At 38.7% G+C, this 21261-nt stretch overlaps 2 protein-coding genes across 2 annotated transcripts in view; both read right to left on the reverse strand.

Annotated features, from left to right (window-relative positions):
* Positions 1 to 1443, reverse strand: part of LOC133575239 (protein Wnt-8-like) — an 11171-nt gene extending 9728 nt beyond the window's left edge. The window contains exons 1-4 of the mRNA XM_061927822.2: positions 1382 to 1443; positions 1276 to 1309; positions 1065 to 1194; positions 834 to 959 (exon numbers count right to left, since the gene is read on the reverse strand). Coding sequence (XP_061783806.2) covers positions 834 to 959; positions 1065 to 1194; positions 1276 to 1309; positions 1382 to 1443 — 352 coding nt within the window. The remainder of the gene's footprint in view (positions 1 to 833; positions 960 to 1064; positions 1195 to 1275; positions 1310 to 1381) is intronic.
* Positions 1444 to 2478: 1035 nt separating this feature from the next.
* On the reverse strand, positions 2479 to 12469 carry LOC133575116 (protein Wnt-8a-like). Its single transcript, XM_061927593.2, has 6 exons — positions 12399 to 12469; positions 12305 to 12338; positions 12104 to 12242; positions 11843 to 11968; positions 7033 to 7175; positions 2479 to 3042 (listed from the first exon to the last, which is right to left on the reverse strand). The coding sequence occupies exons 1-6, from the start codon at positions 12467 to 12469 to the stop codon at positions 2479 to 2481; spliced, it is 1077 nt and encodes a 358-aa protein (XP_061783577.2).
* Between the last annotated feature and the right edge of the window lie 8792 nt (positions 12470 to 21261).

The following is a 21261-nucleotide window of genomic DNA, read 5'->3' on the forward strand; positions in this document are numbered from 1 at the left end:
TGCTGGTGTCGGTCCAGCAGATGACATGTGGAGATTTCAAGTTCCAACAGGACTTGGCGCCTGCACACAGCGCAAAATCTACCCGTGCCTGGTTTACGGACCATGGTATTTCTGTTCTAAATTGGCCCGCCAACTCCCCTGACCTTAGCCCCATAGAAAATCTGTGGGTATTGTGAAAAGGAAGATGCAGAATGCCAGACCCAAAAACGCAGAAGAGTTGAAGGCCACTATCAGAGCAACCTGGGCTCTCATAACACCTGAGCAGTGCCAGAAACTCATCGACTCCATGCCACGCCGCATTAACGTAGTAATTGAGGCAAAAGGAGCTCCAACCAAGTATTGAGTATTGTACATGCTCATATTTTTCATTTTCATACTTTTCAGTTGGCCAACATTTCTAAAAATCCCTTTTTTGTATTAGCCTTAAGTAATATTCTAATTTTGTGACACACGGAATTTTGGATTTTCATTTGTTGCCACTTCAAATCATCAAAATTAAATGAAATACACATTTGAATGCATCAGTCTGTGTGCAATGAATAAATATAATGTACAAGTTACACCTTTTGAATGCAATTACTGAAATAAATCAAGTTTTTCAAAATATTCTAATTTACTGGCTTTTACCTGTATATATATACAAACATATAATTTAATATATATGTGTATGTTTATATATATATATATGTATATATATGTATATATATGTATGCGTGTATACATGTGTGTATATATATATATATATATATATATATATATATATATATATATATATATATATATATATATATATACATATACACATACACACAATTGATCATCTCATACCATACCAATTTGGCCATTTCTTGAGACATCACATCCACAGTTATCCAGGTCCCCCATGCTACAGTTCCTGGTCAGGGTGTACATGACTCCTGCAGCACTGATGGCATATACAAAAGACGTCTCTCTGGTGGCTGCAAAGAAAAGGAGATGCATCACAATCTATGCTTTTAACCAAATTAACACTCAAGGCAATGTTTTGCTATAGTATTTTTTTTTGGAAAACGCATGTCACTTACCATGCCTGAGTCCTCTAAGCTGGACAGCGCTGTCAGAGCAGTTCCATCTCTCCCACATAAACTGCTGTTTGCACTCGTCCAGGCCACGCTGCGTACCCACCTGCACGCTCCTGGCGTAGGTAAGATACGCCTGCATGCACGCCAACATTCATTTTAAGTTTCAAAATGCTGCAACTCTTTAAAAAAATGCAAGAATTAAATTCTCATTTACCTTGGAACCCGTCATGAGAAAGTTGCTTGCAATCCTAAGGAGACAACATTAGTTGTAATCACAGCGCAGAAACCAACACCTTTAAAAAAAAAAAAAAGTGACTTACCAAGCATGACCGGCATCAACTCGGCATAATATCGGCAGCAGCAGCCACAGTAAATGCAGCATTTTGGAAGAATTGCCAACTTAATATGAGTCCGTCTTCTGCAGCGTGAGCCTTTTATTGACAGGAGGAACAAACGGGGGGCTTGTGTTGTGTCCTACCCCCCCAAGCGGCCAAAAAGCTGATTGGATAACGGCTTTAGGAAACGCCTATATGCGCACTTCAAAGGCCATACTTTATTTTCCCCATGACACCAATATACAAGCGTGGCTAGACAAACCAGACGGAATGACTTCTTTTATATGATATAAAAATATTTATTAAGTACAAAATAAAATATTAAACAGGGTTTTTTTTTACCATCAAGTATGCATACTTGCCAACCTTGAGACCTCCGATTTCGGGAGGTGGTTGGGGGCGTGGTTAAGAGGGGAGGAGTATATTGACAGCTAGAATATATATATATATCTACATCCTGAAAATATGCAAACAAAACTGTGTTTAGATAATTGATACTTCAAACTTGCATAAATAAATCTTAAGGAATATAACATAACTTGGCTTCTGAGAGCTTCAAAATGTAATGAGTAAAATGCTAAAGTTGTTGATAAACAAGCAATTATTTTAATAATTAAATATGGTCATTTTAAATGAATTATTATGATCATTTAAAATTAATTATTTCAAATATGTTTATTTTAATGTATAATTCTATGGCTGCATGTAAAGAGTCAGAAAAAATACAAATACAAATACAATTAATTTTGATGTTTTTAGCAAATTATAGTAAAAATGTATTTAAAAAAAAAAAATTTAAATTAATAAATATATTTCTTTTTAGGTAAGATAAACATAATAATACAATTTATCTCTAGTCTGGATGATTTAGTTCTTGTCACCCTGTTGTACTCCCGTCCTGAAAAAAGGCTGTCCTCACTCAGGTCCGCATGGAGCTGGAGGGGGCGTGGCCTCCAGCTACGGCTGAAAATCGGGAGATTTTCGGGAGAATATTTGTCCCGGGAGGTTTTCGGGAGAGGCGCTGAATTTCGGGAGGGTTGGCAAGTATGCAAGTATGTAACAAAGTGCATTAATAAAGATGCTCAGTGCCGACGAGGCTTTCGTTTTGTTTTGTTCCCGTGTCCTCTCCCCGCACCGTCTCTGCGAGCGCAGTAATGTTTCGTCACAATCTGCGCGCATTTGTCACACCGGACCGTGCAGCACCAGTGGAACTCGCAGTTGCAGCTGCTGACCACCTCCGTGCGCCTCTGCGCCACACGCCGGCCGCATCCGTAGCACAGCCGGCGGCAGCTCTTCCTCTCCCACTGAGGCGCGCTCTTGTCTCCCCTCAGGCACTCGCGTCCCTCCGTGCCCGGGAAGCCCGAGCTCTGGTTCCTGACGCAGTAGTCCGGGGAGTCCTCCAGGAAAATGAGCTCCGTGCGCGGGATGTTGCGGAAGGCGTGCGCGATGCCCCCTCGGTTAACCGCGCTGTTGCCGGCCCTCACCGGCCTCTTGTCCGCCTCCAGCTTCTTGGCTTGAGCGTGCTTCATTTTCAGGTAGTTTCCCACCTCTCGGAAGTCGGCCAGCTGCATCCAGCATGTTTGGATGCTGCAGCTCCCGGACACGCCGTGACACTTGCATGCTCTCCTCATGGTTGCCTTGACTCCCTGCACACACAACACGCATTATGACATATATACACTCAGGGGTGCCGAAAAGGGGTGTAAAGGAGACGGATTCAAGGGGCCCATGATGGAGGGGGGGCAGAGAGGCCCCTAATAATGATGAAATTATAATACAGAAAAAATAATGACACTGTGTTGGGGGCCCTGTAAAGATTATTTTCATGGGGCCCAAAATCCCTAGCAGCGCCCCTGCATACACTACATTGCCAAAAGTACAAACCCCGTTTCCATATGAGTTGGGAAATTGTGTTAGATGTAAATATAAAAGGAATAAAATGATTTGCAAATCATTTTCAAAACATAATCAGTTGAATATGCTACAGAGACAACATATTTGATGTCCAAACTAGGGATGTCCGATAATGGCTTTTTGCCGATATCCGATATTCCGATATTGTCCAACTCTTTAATTACCGATACCGATATCAACCGATATATACAGTAGTGGAATTAACACATTATTTTGCCTAATTTGGACAACCAGGTATGGTGAAGATAAGGTACTTTAAAAAAAAATAAATAAATAAATAAAGGGTGTACCCCGCCTTCCGCCCGATTGTAGTTGAGATAGGCTCCAGCGCCCCCCGCGACCCCGAAGGGAATAAGCGGTAGAAAATGGATGGATGGATGGATAAATAAATTAAAACAAATTTCTTGAATAAAAAAGAAAGTAAAACAATATAAAAACAGTTACATTGAAACTAGTAATTAATGAAAATTAGTAAAATTAACGGTTAAAGGTTAGCACTGGTTTAAATGTACCTTAGATATTGGGTTTCACAATGTAAAGCGCTTTGAGTCACTTGAGAAAAGCGCTATATAAATGTAATTCACTTCACACTTCACACTATTAGTGGACCAGCAGCACGCACAATCATGTGTGCTTACGGACTGTATCCCTTGCAGACTGTATTGATATATATTGATATATAATGTAGGAACCAGAATATTAATAACAGAGAGAAACAACCCTTTTGTGTGAATGAGTGTAAATGGGGGAGGGAGGTTTTTTGGGTTGGTGCACTAATTGTAAGTGTATCTTGTGTTTTTTATGTTGATTTAATAAAAAAAAAAATACAATAAAAAAACCATACCGATAATTTCCGATATTACATTTTAACGCATTTATCGACATCTCTAGTTCAAACTGATAAACTTTTTTTTTTTTGCAAATAATCATTAACTTTAGAATTTGATGCCAGCAACACGTGACAAAGAAATTGGGAAAGGTGGCAATAAGTACTGATAAAGTTGAGGAATGCTCATCAAACACTTATTTGGAACATCCCACAGCCGAACAGGCAAATTGTGAACAGGTGGGTGCCATGATTGGGTATAAAAGTAGATTCCATGAAATGCTCAGTCATTCGCAAACAAGGATGGGGCGAGGGTCACCACTTTGTCAACAAATGCGTGAGCAAATTGTTGAACAGTTTAAGAAAAACCTTTCTCAACCAGCTACTGCAAGGAATTTAGTAAAAATGTGTGGGTACTAGACTGGCCTGCCTGTAGTCCAGACCTGTCTCCCATTGAAAATGTGTGGCGCATTATGAAGCCTAAAATACCACAACAGAGACCCCCGGACTGTTGAACAACTCAAGCTGTACATCAAGCAAGAATGGGAAAGAATTCCACCTGAGAAGCTTAAAAAATGTGTCTCCTCAGTTCCCAAACGTTTACTGAGTGTTGTTAAAAGGAAAGGCCATGTAACACCGTGGTGAACATGCCCTTTCCCAACTACTTTGGCACGTGTTGCATCCATGAAATTCTAAGTTAATTATTATTTGCAAAAAAAAAAATAAAGTTTATAAGTTTGAACATCAAATATCATTCAATTGAATATGGGTTGAAAAGAATTTGCAAATCGTTGTATTCCGTTTATATTTACATCTAACACAATTTCCCAACTCATATGGAAACGAGGTTTGTACACTACATTGCCAAAAGTATTTGGCCACCCATCCAAATGATCAGAATCAGGTGTCCACAGGTGTATAAAATCAAGCATGGAGACTGTTGCTACAAACATTTGTGAAAGAATGTGCCGCTCTCAGGAACTCAGTGATTTCCAGCGTGGAACTGTCATAGGATGCCACCTCCATCCATCCATCCATATTCTTCCGCTTATCCGAGCTCGGGTCGAGGGGGCAGCAGCCTAAGCAGGGAAGCCCAGACTTCCCTCTCCCCAGCCACTTCGTCCAGCTCCTCTCGGGGGATCCCGAGGCGTTCCCAGGCCAGCCGTGAGACATAGTCTTTTGATGTGTCCTGGGTCTTCCCCGTGGCCTCCCACCGGTTGGACTTGCCCGAAACACCTCCTCAGGGAGGCATTCGGGTGGCATCCTGAGCAGATGCCCGAACCACCTCATCTGGCTCCTCTCCATGTGGAGGAGCAGCGGCTTTAGTTTGAGCTCCTCCCGGATGACAGAGCTTCTCACCCTATCTTGGTGAGAGCTATACCTGGGGCGGTATAGCTCGGTTGGTAGAGCGGCCGTGCCAGCAACTTGAGGGTTGCAGGTTCGATCCCCGCTTCCGCCATCCTAGTCACTGCCGTTGTGTCCTTGGGCAAGACACTTTACCCACCTGCTCCCAGTGCCACCCACACTGGTTTAAATGTAACTTAGATATTGGGTTTCACAATGTAAAGCGCTTTGAGTCACTTGAGAAAAAGCGCTATATAAATGTAATTCACTTCACATCTTTAAGGGAGAGCCCCGCCACCCGGCGGAGGAAGCTTATTTCGGCCGCTTGTACCCGTGATCTTGTCCTTTCGGTCATAACCCAAAGCTCATGACCATAGGTGAGGATGGGAACGTAGATCGACCGGTAAATTGAGAGCTTTGCCTTCCGGCTCAGCTCCTTCTTCACCACAACGGATCGATACAGCGTCCGCATTACTGAAGACGCCGCACCGATCCGCCTGTCGATCTCACGATCCACTCTTCCTTCACTCGCGAACAAGACGCCGAGGTACTTGAACTCCTCCACTTGGGGAAAGAACTCCTCCCCAACCCGGAGATGGCACTCCACCCTTTTCCGGGCGAGAACCATGGACTCGGACTTGGAGGTGCTGATTCCCATCCCAGTCGCTTCACACTCGGCTGCGAACCGATCCAGTGAGAGCTGAAGATCTTGGCCAGATGATGCCACCTGTGCAACAATTCCAGTCGTGAAATGTGCTCGCTCCTAAATATTCCAAAGTCAACTGTCGGCTTTATTAGATGAATCACGCTTTTCCATCTGGCATTCTGGTGGACGAGTCTGGGTTTTGGAGCTTGCCAGGAGAACGGTACATTTCGGACTGCATTGTGCCGAGTGTGAAATTTGGTGGAGGAGGAATTATGGTGCGCGGTTGTTTTTCAGGAGTTGGGCCTGGCCCCTTAGTTTCAGTGAAAGGAACTTTGAATGCTCCAGGATACCAAAACATTTTGGACAATTCCATGCTCCTTGTGGGAACAGTTTGGAGCGGGCCCCTTCCTCTTCCAACATGACTGTGCACCAGCGCACAAAGCAAAATGGGTTATACTTGTATAGCGCTTTTCTACCTTCAAGGTACTCAAAACGCTTTGACACTATTTCCACATTCACCCATTCACACACACACATTCACTGGTGTGGATGAACTTAACTGGCCTACACAGAGTCCTGACCTGAACCCGATAGAACACCTTTGGGATTAATTAGAACGGAGACTGAGAGCCAGGCCTTCTTGAACAATATCAGCGTGTGACCTCACCATTTTGGAAGAATAGTCGAAAATTCCTATAAACACACTCCGCAACCTCGTGGACAGCCTTCCCAGAAGAGTTGAAGCTGTAATAGCTGCAAAAGGTGGACCGACATCATATTGAACCCTATGGGTTAGGAATGGGATGGCACTTCAAGTTCATATATGAGTCAAGGCAGGTGGCCAAATACCTTTGGCAATATAGTGTACATCGCTCTATTTATGAATGTGAATTCAAAATATCGCACCAGTCTGCCGGCCTCGTTGTTGTGCAGGTTGACCGCTGCACGGGAGTCGTGACCATTCTCCAGTGCGTCCACAAACTGTTTGGAGATCTTCTCTCCAAACGCCACATTGTCACTGCAGCCTCCCCAAATCCACCCTCTGCCACCTGCAGATGACAAAAATTGTTTTATTACAGCATTATTTCTAATAGTCTACTTCAGGCCTGGGCAAAAAATGTGTCCCGATACCAATATTTTGGTACCGGTACCAAAATTATTTCGGTACTTTTCGATACTTTTCTAAATAAAGGGGACCACAAAAAATTGCATTATTGGCTTTATTTTAATAAAAAATCTTACGATACATTAAACATATGTTTCTTATTGCAATTTTGTCCTTAAATAAAATAGTGAAAATGCAAGACAACTTGTCTTTTATTAGTAAGTAAGCAAACTAAGGCTTCTAATATAGTCTGCTGACATATGCAGTAACATATTGTGTCATTTTCCATTCTATTATTTTGTCAACATTATTAAGGACAAGTGGTAGAAAATGAATTATTAATCTACTTGTTCATTTACTGTTAATATCTGCTTACTTTCTCTTTTAACATGTTCTATCTATACATCTGTTAAAATGTAATAATCACTTTTTCTTCTGTTGTTTGATACTTTACATTAGTTTTGGATGATACCACAAATTTGGGTATCAATCCGATACCAAGTCGTTGCAGGATATCATACATTGGTCATATTCAAAGTCCTCATGTGTCCAGGGACATATTTCCTGAGTTTATAAACATAATATACATTTAAAAAAAAAAAAAAAAAAGATTTTGTGATCCCAAGAAAATATCGACATAATCATAGTAGTATCGACTAGATACGCTCCTGTACTTTGGTATCATTACAGTGGATGTTAGATATAGATCCACCCATGGTGTTTGTTTACATTTTGACGCCGGTGAGCTACGGTGTGTAGTGAAGCATGTTTAGCTATTCCTCGTCCTGCAGGGATGATACTTGTAAGAAACTTACTTTATTTGTCTCCATGGAGGCGAGGATTAGTGATTTAGAAGTAGCTAAAACACTGCAGACTGCGGCTGAACTTTAACCGCTTGCCATGTCTTAAAGCACCTATTCCGGTGGGCGTTTCAGTGTTATAACTTCACCTTTATCGTTAGTTTTTAAGCCAAAATGCGTCCGTTCTTCCTTTTCTGTCTACACACTGTGTCTGCTTGTTTGTACTCCGTGATTGTGCGCTGCCGAACATGCTCGTCTGCTCATAAACCAGCAATGACACGACGTGACCGGTACTTTTCAGAGGCGGTATAGTACCGAATATGATTCATTAGTATCGCGGTACTATACTAATACCGGTATACCGTACAACCCCAGTCTAGGGGCCGGTATATCTATTTTTAGGAACACTAATACAAAACCTCACAATAATGTCTGATTGAATGCTTAAAAACGTTATGACAGACCGCCTGAAAAAACGGAATGGAATTTAATTTTTTTTTTTACAATTTGTACTGAATGAGACACCCAGAATGTACACGAAAATAAAGAATGTGGGATTTACAATATTAACTATTAACGATAAAACACTGAATATTGACAACTCTTGAAACAACTTGAAATACAAAAAAAAGCAGACACATGGAGGAGAAGAAAGAGAAGCGAACTGTTTTAACCTTGTAGATTGTTATAGTAACAATAAGTTAAGCCTTTTCAGTCGTTATCCAATTTCCCCTGGGGGAACAGCATTAATATATGTTTGATGAAACGTGGTTATATGCGTGACTGTGTGTATGCATACAGTATGTGCTTGTATATGTATAGTATATGTTTCTACAGTGAATGTGCATATGGATGTATTTACCTTGAGTGTGTGTATATTGTACTGTATTTGTGTATGTATGTGGGAGCCAGGTACCTATGTGTACGCGTATGTATGAATAATTGTGTGTATGTGAGTATATACCAGGCCTGGGCAATTATTTTGACTCGGCGGGCCAAATTTAGAGAACAAAATGTGTCTGGGGGCCGGTGTATCTATTTTTAGAAACACTAATACAAAACCTCACAATAATGTCTGATTGAATGCTAAAAACGTTACGACAGACCACCTGAAAAAAACGGAATGGAATTTTACATATTTTTACCGAATGAGACACCCATAATGTACATAAAAATAAAGAATGTGGGATTTACAATATTAACTATGAACGATAAAACACTGAATATTGACAACATATGAACGTCACACCCCCTCATGATCGACATATTTTACAATCGAGCGAAACGCAACAAAAATACAACAAACACAGCAAAATACTGTATGAACGCGAAGAGTAAAAATAAAACAAAAAAACTACGATCTGATACATCACTAAGCTTTAGAACTTTGTTATAAAAACCTCCTCCGTGTCTGTCCCTGACACCCGCATTTCAGGCTGGTTAGTCTGGAAACACTCTGTGGAAACGCACCGCACCCACACCGCTTGGTGCCTTGTCTGAGCTGCTGTGACTTAGATTACCATATTAACTAATTAGCTGACCATAGTAACTAGTATATCATGCAAAAGCGCAGATTCCAACCCTTGAAATACTTTGTATAGTTCAAGACTGCACATCATAATGGCAGCTGCAGTTTCGATCTTAAAGATATGAAAATATGATTTGGGAATGTCCGGCAGGCCAGATTGAAAAGCATGCGGCCCCAGGTCTGGGCTACTTCATGGTGTCCAAACGTTTTCCACCAAGTGCCGCATACTGAAAAGTCAAGGTATGCGCAGGGGGAGATGTTTGTTATATTTTGATTTTGTAAAAAAAAAACATGCCAAAAACTGATATTATATTTAAAGACACAATGCATGTCAGCTGTTTTATGCGTGCACAAGTATATATTTTTTATTATCAACTTTTTCTCATTACATTCAGATTGTTTTGCTATTTTTTCTTACATGTTTACTTGCTTCCCCTCTGTTTTAATAATAACAGTAAAATAATATGATTGTATTGTAAAAAATATGCCTTTATACAAAAATATTAATTTTCAGTTACACCTTTAACAGTGTTTATTATTGTTGTTGAAATTAATCAATTCGTAAGTTAGTATTACTTTTGTTTTTTGATTACCTAACTCAGTGGTTCCCACACTTTTTCACCAAGTACTACCTCAGAAAACACTTGCCTCTTCAAAAAAAAACAAGGCAGAGGTTTTATTTAACAAGTATATTTAATATTTTTGTCCACTGTAACATTACACACAGTTTGAGCAGTAACACTGTTTTTGAATATATAGGAAAACTTAATACTGTAGTTAAATAATGAATCAAATACAAAACATGGCATTTAATTAAATTATTATTTTGGCGTGCCACTGGATGGAGCCCACATACCACAAATGGTACATGTACCACAGTTTGAGAATCACTGACCTAACTATCTAAACTGTGTTCATATTTTTTTATTTATTTTTCATTTGGAGAGATTCTTATAGTTTAGATTAGGGGTGTCTGAACTTTTTTACACCAAGGGTTGCATACTGAAAAACTAGCAGGAGCAATTTAGATTTTTTCTTTTAACATTTAAAACATATGCTAAAACAGATATGACATATTTAAAGACAACACTTTGTGCCAGCTTTGTTTTTGTGTTATAAGTGACAACGTTTATTATTATTGATTATTAATTTGAAGATTTCAGCTTTTTCTTATTAATTTACGATGTTTGGTCCCTTTTCATACCTTTTCACTGCTGTCGTTTTTTCCCCGACAATATACCGCTGGCCTACAAAACTCATATATGTATATATATATATATATATATATATATATGTATATATATATATATACTGTATATATGTATATATATATATATATATATATATATATATATATATATATATATATATATATATATATATATATATATATATATATATATAACAACTGCTGTTGTCTTTTTCCCGACAATATGCTGCTGGCCTACAAAACTCGTTCTTCGGGGCCCAAATGGCCCCCAAGTAGACTCTACTCCAGGGATCCCCAAACTTTGCGGGCCGCATTGATATATATATATATATATATATATATATATATATATATATATATATATATATATATATATATATATATATATATATATATATAACCCAGCCCCTGGCCAAATTTTTTTAACCCAATGCGGCCCGCAAAGTTTGGGGATCCCTGGAGTAGAGTCTACTTGGGGGACATTTGGGCCCCGAAGAACGAGTTTTGTTGGCCAGCAGCATATTGTCGGGAAAAAAACAACAGCAGTGAAAAGGTATGAAAAGTACTGTGAAAATGAAAAATCGTAAAGTAATAAGAAAAAGCTGAAATCTTCAAATTAATAATCATTAATTGGGTTAAAAAAGTTGGGGCAGGGGCTGGGCTATATATATATATATATATATATATATATATATATATATATATATATATGATCTGTCTCATTGCAGATTAGGCAAACTACCTTTTCCTTACACTGAACAAAAAAAAGTCATATGTCCACTGATTCTTAAAAACTCTATGTTACGTTTCCCCAATGATTTTGTCACGTTATCGATGGGAAAATGCATTTTTAGACAATATGATTTGCCTGAGCGGCTAGGAGACCCCGAGAGTAACAAACAGTAGAAAATGCATTGATGGATGGGTTTAGAAAAAACAGATTAAAAACAATTATAATTTTACCCGGGACTACCCGCGGGTCGGTATTTGGACGCTGGCGGGCCGTACCTGGCCCGCGGGCCGTAGTTTGGGGACCCCCTGTTCTCCTCGTATACGTCTATGACGGGTCATACCTGTCTGTCCTATCCTGGAGTCGTCACATCCACAGTTGTCGAAGTCTCCCATGCTGCAGTTCTTGGTCAGAGTGTACATCACTCCTGCAGCACTGATGGCGTGGACAAAAGATGTCTCCCTAGTGGCTAAAAAAATAACAAAAAAAACACCATATATTTTGCAATGGCATCGTGCGTAAACTGATGCGCAAAAACGCTGTTTATGTGTGCTATTGCGCACGGCAGACTTTGGGAAATAAGGATTATATTTAAGCATCTTACCACTTCGCAGGCCGTTGTGCGTGGACAGTTGAAGTGTACTCTCCGGACAGTTCCATCTGTCCCACGCAAACTGATGTTTGCACTCCTGTATTCCACTTTGCGCACCCACTTGCACGCTGCCGGCGTACGTCAGAAAAGCCTTGAGAGATGGAGAAAATATATACTATTGTTGCATGCAATGCCATGTTGGTGTTTAACTACCTTTGGTCCGGTCATGAGGAAATTATTCACCGTCCTGTTAAAAGAATACATAATTAAACCGCTGAATAAACGCACCCAAATCGAGTTAACATACCAAGCTGATGAAGGCTGCAAATTCCAAGCCAGGTAAAGAACCATCACTGTGCGTAAAGTCCAGAGTCCCATGGCTGCATGCACACCCCGTCCTGTCCCAGGTGCGAGGGGCCAAAAGAGGAGAGACGTTGTGTCCCCCTGACTTTCTCACTGATGATATTTATATGCCGCTTGGCCCTTTGATTGACAGATTTGTCAGGCAAAAAAAACCAAAAAAACAAGACGACAGCAATCGCCCCTCCGCTCTGCGCCTGTAGACAAATAGGAGCCGTCCGTGCGTAAGTGCACTTCAAAGAGGGGCCGCAGACACTTCAACAAACCCCTCACTCAATCACCTGCCCTCCTCTTCCTTTCACACCCACTGGCAACATGTAATGAGGATGTAATCCCGCATTAAAACACGATATCTAATTCACGGATGATCCACTAGAAGTACATCTTGCAGAGGGGTGGTGAGGACGAATGATGCCGAAATATGTTCCATGTTTGGGGGGTGGATCGGGGTGCGATGAGGGGGGCCGCGCACATGGTGACGACAAAGCCATAAAGTCTTGCCCATATAGTCATGTAAATAGTCCTTCACGCATCGCCGACATTGGCATGGTGGTGATAATAGGATAATAGATGTTTCCCTCAGAAGCAACCTGGTGTGAAAATAGTCTGGAATTTACAAGACTGTAAATCCATGACACCACTAATGTGGGAAACGTCTTTAATTGTGTTTTGCCATGTGTGATTTTTTTTTTTTTTTTATGTAAAAATATTTTTATTTATTTATACAAGCATCGTCGTCATCAACAATAACCACATGCTGTTTTTTTATTTTTTATTTATTTTTTATTTTTTTAATATATATATATTTTTTGGCATATTCGGCTTTGCCTTGTGTTAACGTCAGTTCCAAACCAAAATGTCGTCCAGGGGCGTCACTAGCTTTTAAAGACAGGGGGGGGGGGGGGGGGGGGGGCTTAGCCCCCAGGAGATGCACAGGACGCGAGCGAACGTAGCGCACGAGCACAAAACTTCACAAACGGCTAACAAAGACTTAGAAATGATTCATTGTTATTAGTATTATTTAAAAAATGCACGGGACGAAATGAAATGCTCCCCGGGACGATGTCTTTTAACCATTTTTTTTCTTTTTCTTTTAATGTATTTATTAATTTGACATTTTATCTTAAATGTCTTGGTTTTTCCTCCCTCTGAAAATCCTATGAAATGTTTAACAAGCCATTCTATAACAATACAACAGCTATTAATGTAACAATACAATAAAACAAATATATTTAATGGTTTTTTTCATTGTTTTAACATTAGACTAATGTATATTACTTTATATAGATTCTACAAGAGTGATGTGGGCATTTTCTATATGAACAAGTCCAAGGACCGCAGGCAAGGTCGCAGAGACAATGCGGACTGGATTTTGAGGGATGTGGGCATTTTCTATATGAGCAAGTGGAATGGATTGGATACCGACACATTAAAGGGGCTCTCTCCCTTAAAGTACCGATGATTGTCACACACACACACTAGGTGTGGTGAAATGTGTCCTCTGCATTTTACCCATCCCCTTGTTCACCCCCTGGGAGGTGAGGGGAGCAGTGGGCAGCAGCGGTGCCGCGCCCAGGAATAATTTTTGGTGATTTACGCTATGAAGTGAGGGGAAACTGAGTGAATAATGACAGGTTATATGATTAATTTATTTAACCTCATATTCGGGCCACTTTATAATGAATATGTCGGCATGTATTTGTTAAAAAAAAATTAAAAAAAATGTGTATATATATATATATATATATATATATATATATATATATATATATATATATATATATATATATATATAACACCAAATTATTTAGGGGGGCTTAAGAACATTTTAGGGGGGCTTGAGCCCCCCTAAAATAGGCCTAACAACGCCAATGATGTCGTCCACTTGTCAAATCCCCAATAAGCCACTCAAAATCCCCTAAAACAACAATTCACTCAGTCTGGACAACAATAGTGGGCGAGAGAGGTGCACAATGGTGCAGAGGAGTAGGTGAGGATAATCCCCCATAATCACGTTCATCCTGCAATATGAGTGAAACCTATAACTCCAAACCCATAGTCGGGTTATACTACAAGCCCTTCTTAATTTGTCTTTAACTAAAAGCCCCTCTTAACGATTTGGGATGGCTTATCAAGGTGCAAATAATGGTCCAAATGCATGGGTGGGTTATTGAGTGGGGGCTATCGAAACTATTACTGACAAATCACGTGGGAAAAGGGGACATTTAATTGGGTTAACATTTAGACCCACCTGCCAATATATGATTGTCTAACCGGCTAAAAACAGTGTTAATTGTGTTATTATAAAAATAAATTCAAATAAACATACATATTGTATCTATAGCTTGATTTAATTTTTGGTCTAAGAATAAAATCAAATAGACACATGAGAAATGATCATTTAGTGTTTTCACCACAAAAAATCATATTGGCCCAAAGATTCCCCCGAGCAAAAAAATATACTAGCATTTTATTATTATTATTATTGGGTATTGTATTGCCCTTCCTTCAAAATTTACCACAAAAAATCATATTGGCCCAAAGTTTCCACATACACCAGGGGTGTCAAACGTACGGCCCGAGGGCCGGATCAGGCCCGCGAACAAGTTTTAACAGGCCCGCGGGATGAGTTTGCTAAGTATAAGAATTACCCTGTAATTTTTTAATGAAAAAAACTGCTGTTCTAAATGTGTCCACTGGATGTCGCAATAGCAATTATTTGTATCTTTGTAGATGATGCTACATGAAAAAAATAAAATAAATCCCATGATGTTAGTGCACCAGTCGATGAAAATGATCAAACTACATAAATAACATCCTGTAATTTGATTTTGATATACTTTTTTTTTATCTTGATAGATTGAAAATTAACACCAACGAGTTGACTGATGAACATTATCACATAATTTATTCAGAAAGTATAAATAACGACAAATAAAGATAGAATACTATTAACCGCAACACGTAAGTGTAAAAAAAACAACAACAACATTATGATTTGTACATTTTCTGAATGTGCTTGTTCTTTTTTTTAAACAAAAAAAACAATCTGAATTTGTCTTTATTTTTAAGTTATCGTGCCGTGATTTTACCAGTTTGGCCCACTTGGGAGTAGATTTTTCTCCATGTAGCCCCCAATCTAAAATGAGTTTGACACCCCTGATTTAGACCCACCTGCCAATATATGATTTTCTAACCGGCTAAAAACAGTAATAATTGTGTTATTATAAAAATGAACTCAACTAATCAAAAATATTGTATCTATAGCTTGATCTAAATTTTGGTCTAAGAATAAAATCAAATAGACACATGAGAAATTATCATTTAGCATAGGTGGTGTTTTCACCACAAAAAATCATATTGGCCCAAAGTTTCCCCCTTAGAAAAAATATACTAGCATTTTATTATTATTAGTATTGGGTATTGTAATGCCCTTCAAAAATAACCACAAAAAATCATATTGGCCCAAAGTTTCCACATACACCAGGGGTGTCAAACGTACGGCCTGAGGGCCATATCAGGTCCGCGAACAGGTTTTATTCGGCCCGCAAGATGAATTTGCTAAGTATAAGAATTACCCTGAAATTTTTGAATGAAAACAAAAAACTGTTCTAAATGTGTCCACTGGATGTCGCAATAACAATTATTTGTATCTTTGTAGATGATGCTACATATGTAAAAAAAAATAAAATAAACCACATGTTAGTGCACCAGTCGATGAAAATGATCAAACTACATAAATAACATCCTGTAATTTGATTTTGATATACATTTTTTTTTATCTTGATGGATTGAAAATTAACACCACCGAGTTGACTGGTGAACATTATCACATACTTTATTCAGAAAGTATAAATAACGACAAATAAAGATAGAATACTATTAACCGCAACATGTAAGTGTAAAAAACAACAACAACAACATTATGATTTGTACATTTTCTGAATGTGCTTGTTCTTTTTTTTAAACAAAGAAAACCTGAATCTGAAATCTGAATTTGTCTTTATTTTTTATTGTAGGTGTAAAAAAACCAACAACATTATGATTTGTACATTTTCTGAATGTGCTTGTTCTATTTTTTTAACCAAGAAAACAATCTGAATTTGTCTTTATTTTTAAGTTATCATGCCGTGATTTTACCAGTCCGGCCCACTTGGGAGTAGATTTTTCTCCATGTGGCCCCCCGATCTAAAATGAGTTTGACACCCCTGATTTAGACCCACCTGCCAATATGTGATTTTCTAACCGACTGAAAACAGTAATAATTGTGTTATTATAAAAATAAATTTTGGTCTAAGAATAAAATCAAATAGACAATGAAATGATAATTTAGCATAGGTGGTGTTTTCACCACAAAAAATCATATCAGCCCAAAGTTTCCACCTAGGAAAACATATACTAGCATTTTATTATTATTAGTATTGGGTATTGTATTGCCCTTCAAAATTTAAAATGCATACTATAAAATGCTGATTTAGCTATTTTATTATTAATATTATTAATACAATTAGTCTGTGATGAGGTAGCGACTTGTCCAGGGTGTACGCCGCCTTCCGCCCGAATGTAGCTGAGAAAGGCTCCAGCACCCCGCTTGACCCCGATAAGGGACAAGTGGTAGAAAATGGATGGATGGATAATAGTATTAATATAAGGGGTGGTGTTTCCTCCTTAAATTATCAGACTAACACATGGTTCCCAAATATGGTAAATGATTAATTACCATGATTAATTGTTATCCATATTTTTGTTATAGTGGTCATTATAGTGTATTCCCTATGAAAATAATTGTCAGATCACAAATTCCCAGGGTCAAATGTATTATTATTGTTATTATTATTAATAGTGATACGATTTGTGTGTTTTCCTCCAAAAATCATTGACTGACACTGCAAAAATTAGGGTAATATTATTATTATCACTGTTATTATTAAATATTATTAGTAATATTATTGTATTTTTTTATATTTCCTCCAAAAAACATTGACAGATGGTGCAAAACCAGGATCATCCATCCATCCATTTTCTACCACATGTCCCTCTCGGGATCGCGGGGGGCTGGAGCCTATCCCAGCTGCATTTGGGTGGAATTTGGGTACACCCTGGACAAGCGGCCACCTCATCACAGGGCCAACACAGATAGACAGACAACATCCACACTCACATTCACACACTAAGGCCAATTTAGTGTTGCCAATCAACATATCCCCAGGTGCATGTCTTTGGAGGTGGGAGCCAGAGTACCTGGAGAGAACCCACATAGTTACGGGGGAGAACATGCAAACGTTATTATTATTAGTAGTAGTATTAGTAGTAATATTATTATTGTTATTAGTAGCAGTAGTATTGTATATTTCATTGTACTTATTTCTATTTTATCATTATATTTTATATTTTATCATAGAGACAATGTGTATAATTATCATCATCATTATTATTATTATAGTAATAGTACTTATTATTATTATAATTAGTATAGTGTAGTGCCATGATTGTGATTTTTGTCTATTTCCTCGACAAATAATTGAGAGATGGTGCAACAACTGAATTATTGTTGTTATTATTGTTAGTGTAATTATTATTATTAGTAGTAGTAATTATTATTATCAATAGTAGTAGTGCCATGATTATGATTTTTTTCTATTTCTTCCAGAAAATAATTGAGGAATGGTGCAAAAACGGAATTATTGTTATTATCATGATTATAATTATTATGCAGAAGTATAATATAGGGAATAAGCGGTAGAAAATGGATGGATGGATGGATAATATAGTCGTATTAGAGTAGTAGTGTGGCATCAGCGGTTTGTTTTCTCCCTCCCTATGATAAAGTGATATTAAAAAGATAATTCATGTAACTCTAAGCCGTGTTGGTGCAATGAATTGTGATTGCTGTTGTGTTAAGGCGAGGGCAATGGTGCCATTAGAACACAGAAAGAGAAAGACAGACATGAGATTTAGAGCTGTTCTATAACTGTTATGTAATGTTGAAATAGTAAATACATCAATCAATCAATCAATCAATGTTTATTTATATAGCCCTAAATCACAAGTGTCTCAAAGGGCTGCACAAGCCACAACGACATCCTCGGTATAGCCCACATAAGGGCAAGGAAAAACTCACCCCATCTATAATAGGGTGGCTAAACTTTGAATTAAATGCAAACATACCCTTACTGTGGATTATATCATCAGTACATTCTAAGTAACTGTCAGAAAGCGTTTTAGTCTTATCTTATTTTGACGCAGTATTTTAAGATGTTCGATTTCCTGTGCTCTTATTTTGGCGATCTAGGCTTGGACGTAATTTCCTGTTTGTAGAGTTTTTGAGTAATATGGGCACTTGGTTGATGGTGTAAACAGCATCGTGTGCGTGCCTGACTAAAATGTAAGTATACGTCGAATATAGCACGGTTATTAATGCTAAAATGCCTATAATGTGTTGGATTTAGCCTTAACCAAGTGTTTGTTTGCGACAATGTTTCTGCATGACGATATAATTCGCCAGCTCAACTTTCGCCCTGTTAATGGCGACATACTTTTTGGTACACAGTAGTTACCCTATCTTACCACTAGAGGGCGACACAGACCACGTTTAAAGCACTATCTAAATCAACAGTGCTTATTCTCCATTCATTTCTAATGGACTGATTTAATAGTCCATGTACATTTGTTTGTATATTTTTTTGTTTTTTTTAATATTTAATATTATATTATATATATATATATATATATATATATATATATATATAACATTATGCATATCCTGTTATATTATTGCATATTATATTGCCTAAAGACTTAGACTTAGACTTCCTTTTTATTGTCGTTCAAATTTGAACTTTACAGCACAGATAAGAACGAAATTTCGTTACATAAGCTCATGGTAGTGCAGGATAAAAAAGCAATAAGGTGCATATATAAATAAATAAATATATATAAATATATATAAATGATAAATGATAAATGGGTTGTACTTGTATAGCGCTTTTCTACCTTCAAGGTACTCAAAGCGCTTTGACACTACTTCCACATTTACCCATTCACACACACATTCACACACTGATGGAGGGAGCTGCCATGCAAGGCGCTAACCAGCACCCATCAGGAGCAAGGGTGAAGTGTCTTGCTCAGGACACAACGGACATGACGAGGTTGGTACTAGGTGGGGATTGAACCAGGGACCCTCGGGTCGCGCACAGCCATTCTCCCACTGCGCCACGCCGTCCCTATATATATAAAAGAAATACATATATATAATTAAATAAATAGATTACTGTACAGATAAATATATTGCACTTTTTCACATGCGTCCACGTTTATGGATGTATGTTATATTGTCTTTTTTATTCCAGCGACTTAATCCATTTTGGGGGGAGTTGAGGGGATAATTTAATTATGATGCGTTCAAGAGTCTTACGGCCTGAGGGAAGAAGCTGTTACAGAACCTGGAGGTTCTGCTTCGGAGGCTGCGGAACCTCTTTCTAGAGCCCAGCAGTGAAAACAGTCCTTGGTGGGGGTGGGAGGAGTCTTTGCAGATTTTCTGAGCCCTGGTCAGGCAGCGGCTTTTTGCGATCTCCTGGATAGGAGGACGAGGAGTCCTGATGATCTTGTCCGCCGTCCTCACCACTCTCTGGAGAGACTTCCAGTCTGAGGCATTGCAGGCTCCAGTCCAGACAGGCTCTCTATAGTGCCTCTGTAGAATGTGGTGAGAACGGGGGGAGGGAGCTGTGCTCTTTTCATCCGACGCAAAAAGTGCATGCGCTGCTGAGCTCTTTTTACAAGAGCTCCGGTGTGTAGGGACCAGGTTATATTGTCAGTTATCTGCACCCCCAGGAACTCGGTGTTGCTTACTATCTTCACCGCTGTGCCGTTGATGAAGAGTGGAGCGTGGCTGGACTGGTGCTTCCTGAAGTCGACGATGATCTCCTTGATCTTGTTGACATTCAGGACCAGGTTGTTGGTTCTGCACCTCCTCCCTGTAGTCCTAATCATTCTTTGTATGTGTTCCCTTTAGTCCAACTTCACCATTAAAGAGACTCTCCGTGCCCTACTCTCTGACCGGAGTCCTTGTCGTAAGAAGATATCAGATCAGCATTCTGCACCCAGAGTACCCTACTCTATCACAGTAACAATGGTGTTTTGTTTGATTTCTGTCATTGATTTGCTTCTTAGCCAATCACAATCATCCGAACGCCTCAGTTCCCTGCCTAGCAACTGTCAGTTGAGAGCCACATATATTTTTGGGGCGTGTATTAATTCTGTGTTACTGTATGTACATACACGTAATGATGCCCCACTATATAATTAATAACACACACATGTGCATGCATCTCAAAATAAAATAATGTAATAGTAGTTTGATTTTGTGCCACTAATTGCTCGCTTTTGCTCTTCAGTTGAATTACTGGCTATATTTATGACGGTGATGTGGCTGACATCTTGAATCCTGTTCATCCTGGATAAGGATGGACTTATACTTTATTAGTGTTGCAGTTATTAGAATGCATTAGTGGAGAATTGCATTGCATCATGCATACTGAGAGTTGTGAGTCATGCATATTAGTTGGAAAGGCCTTAATTGTACTGGATCTTCTAGTGATGGTGCAGGTGTTCCTAATGTTGTGGCTATTAAGTACTTGTCTTGTGGTTAAACATTACATAGAGGTTACCTCCATTAGGGTTGATCATTTTGCACAAAGTGCTGAATAAGACCAATATCTTCTGCTAAAATGAACAAGGCGATTTGGTTCCACATCTTGATATTTATTACATAAAGAAAAGTGAAAAATTATTAAGAAAAAAATCCCACA

The sequence above is a fragment of the Nerophis lumbriciformis genome, linkage group LG35, assembly GCF_033978685.3.
Source record: "Nerophis lumbriciformis linkage group LG35, RoL_Nlum_v2.1, whole genome shotgun sequence".
Lineage (NCBI taxonomy): Eukaryota > Metazoa > Chordata > Actinopteri > Syngnathiformes > Syngnathidae > Nerophis > Nerophis lumbriciformis.

Bases quoted from the DNA above. Each gene is read 5' to 3' on its own strand.
- LOC133575116 (XM_061927593.2), bottom strand. From the start codon at position 12,469: ATGGGACTCTGGACTTTACGCACAGTGATGGTTCTTTACCTGGCTTGG. The intron at 12,243-12,304 runs GTAGTTAAACAC...CCATCTCTCAAG, and splicing joins TCCTCATGACCGGACCAAAG to GCTTTTCTGACGTACGCCGG. The intron at 3,043-7,032 runs GTGCGATATTTT...TTGTGTGTGCAG, and splicing joins ACAACGAGGCCGGCAGACTG to GGAGTCAAGGCAACCATGAG.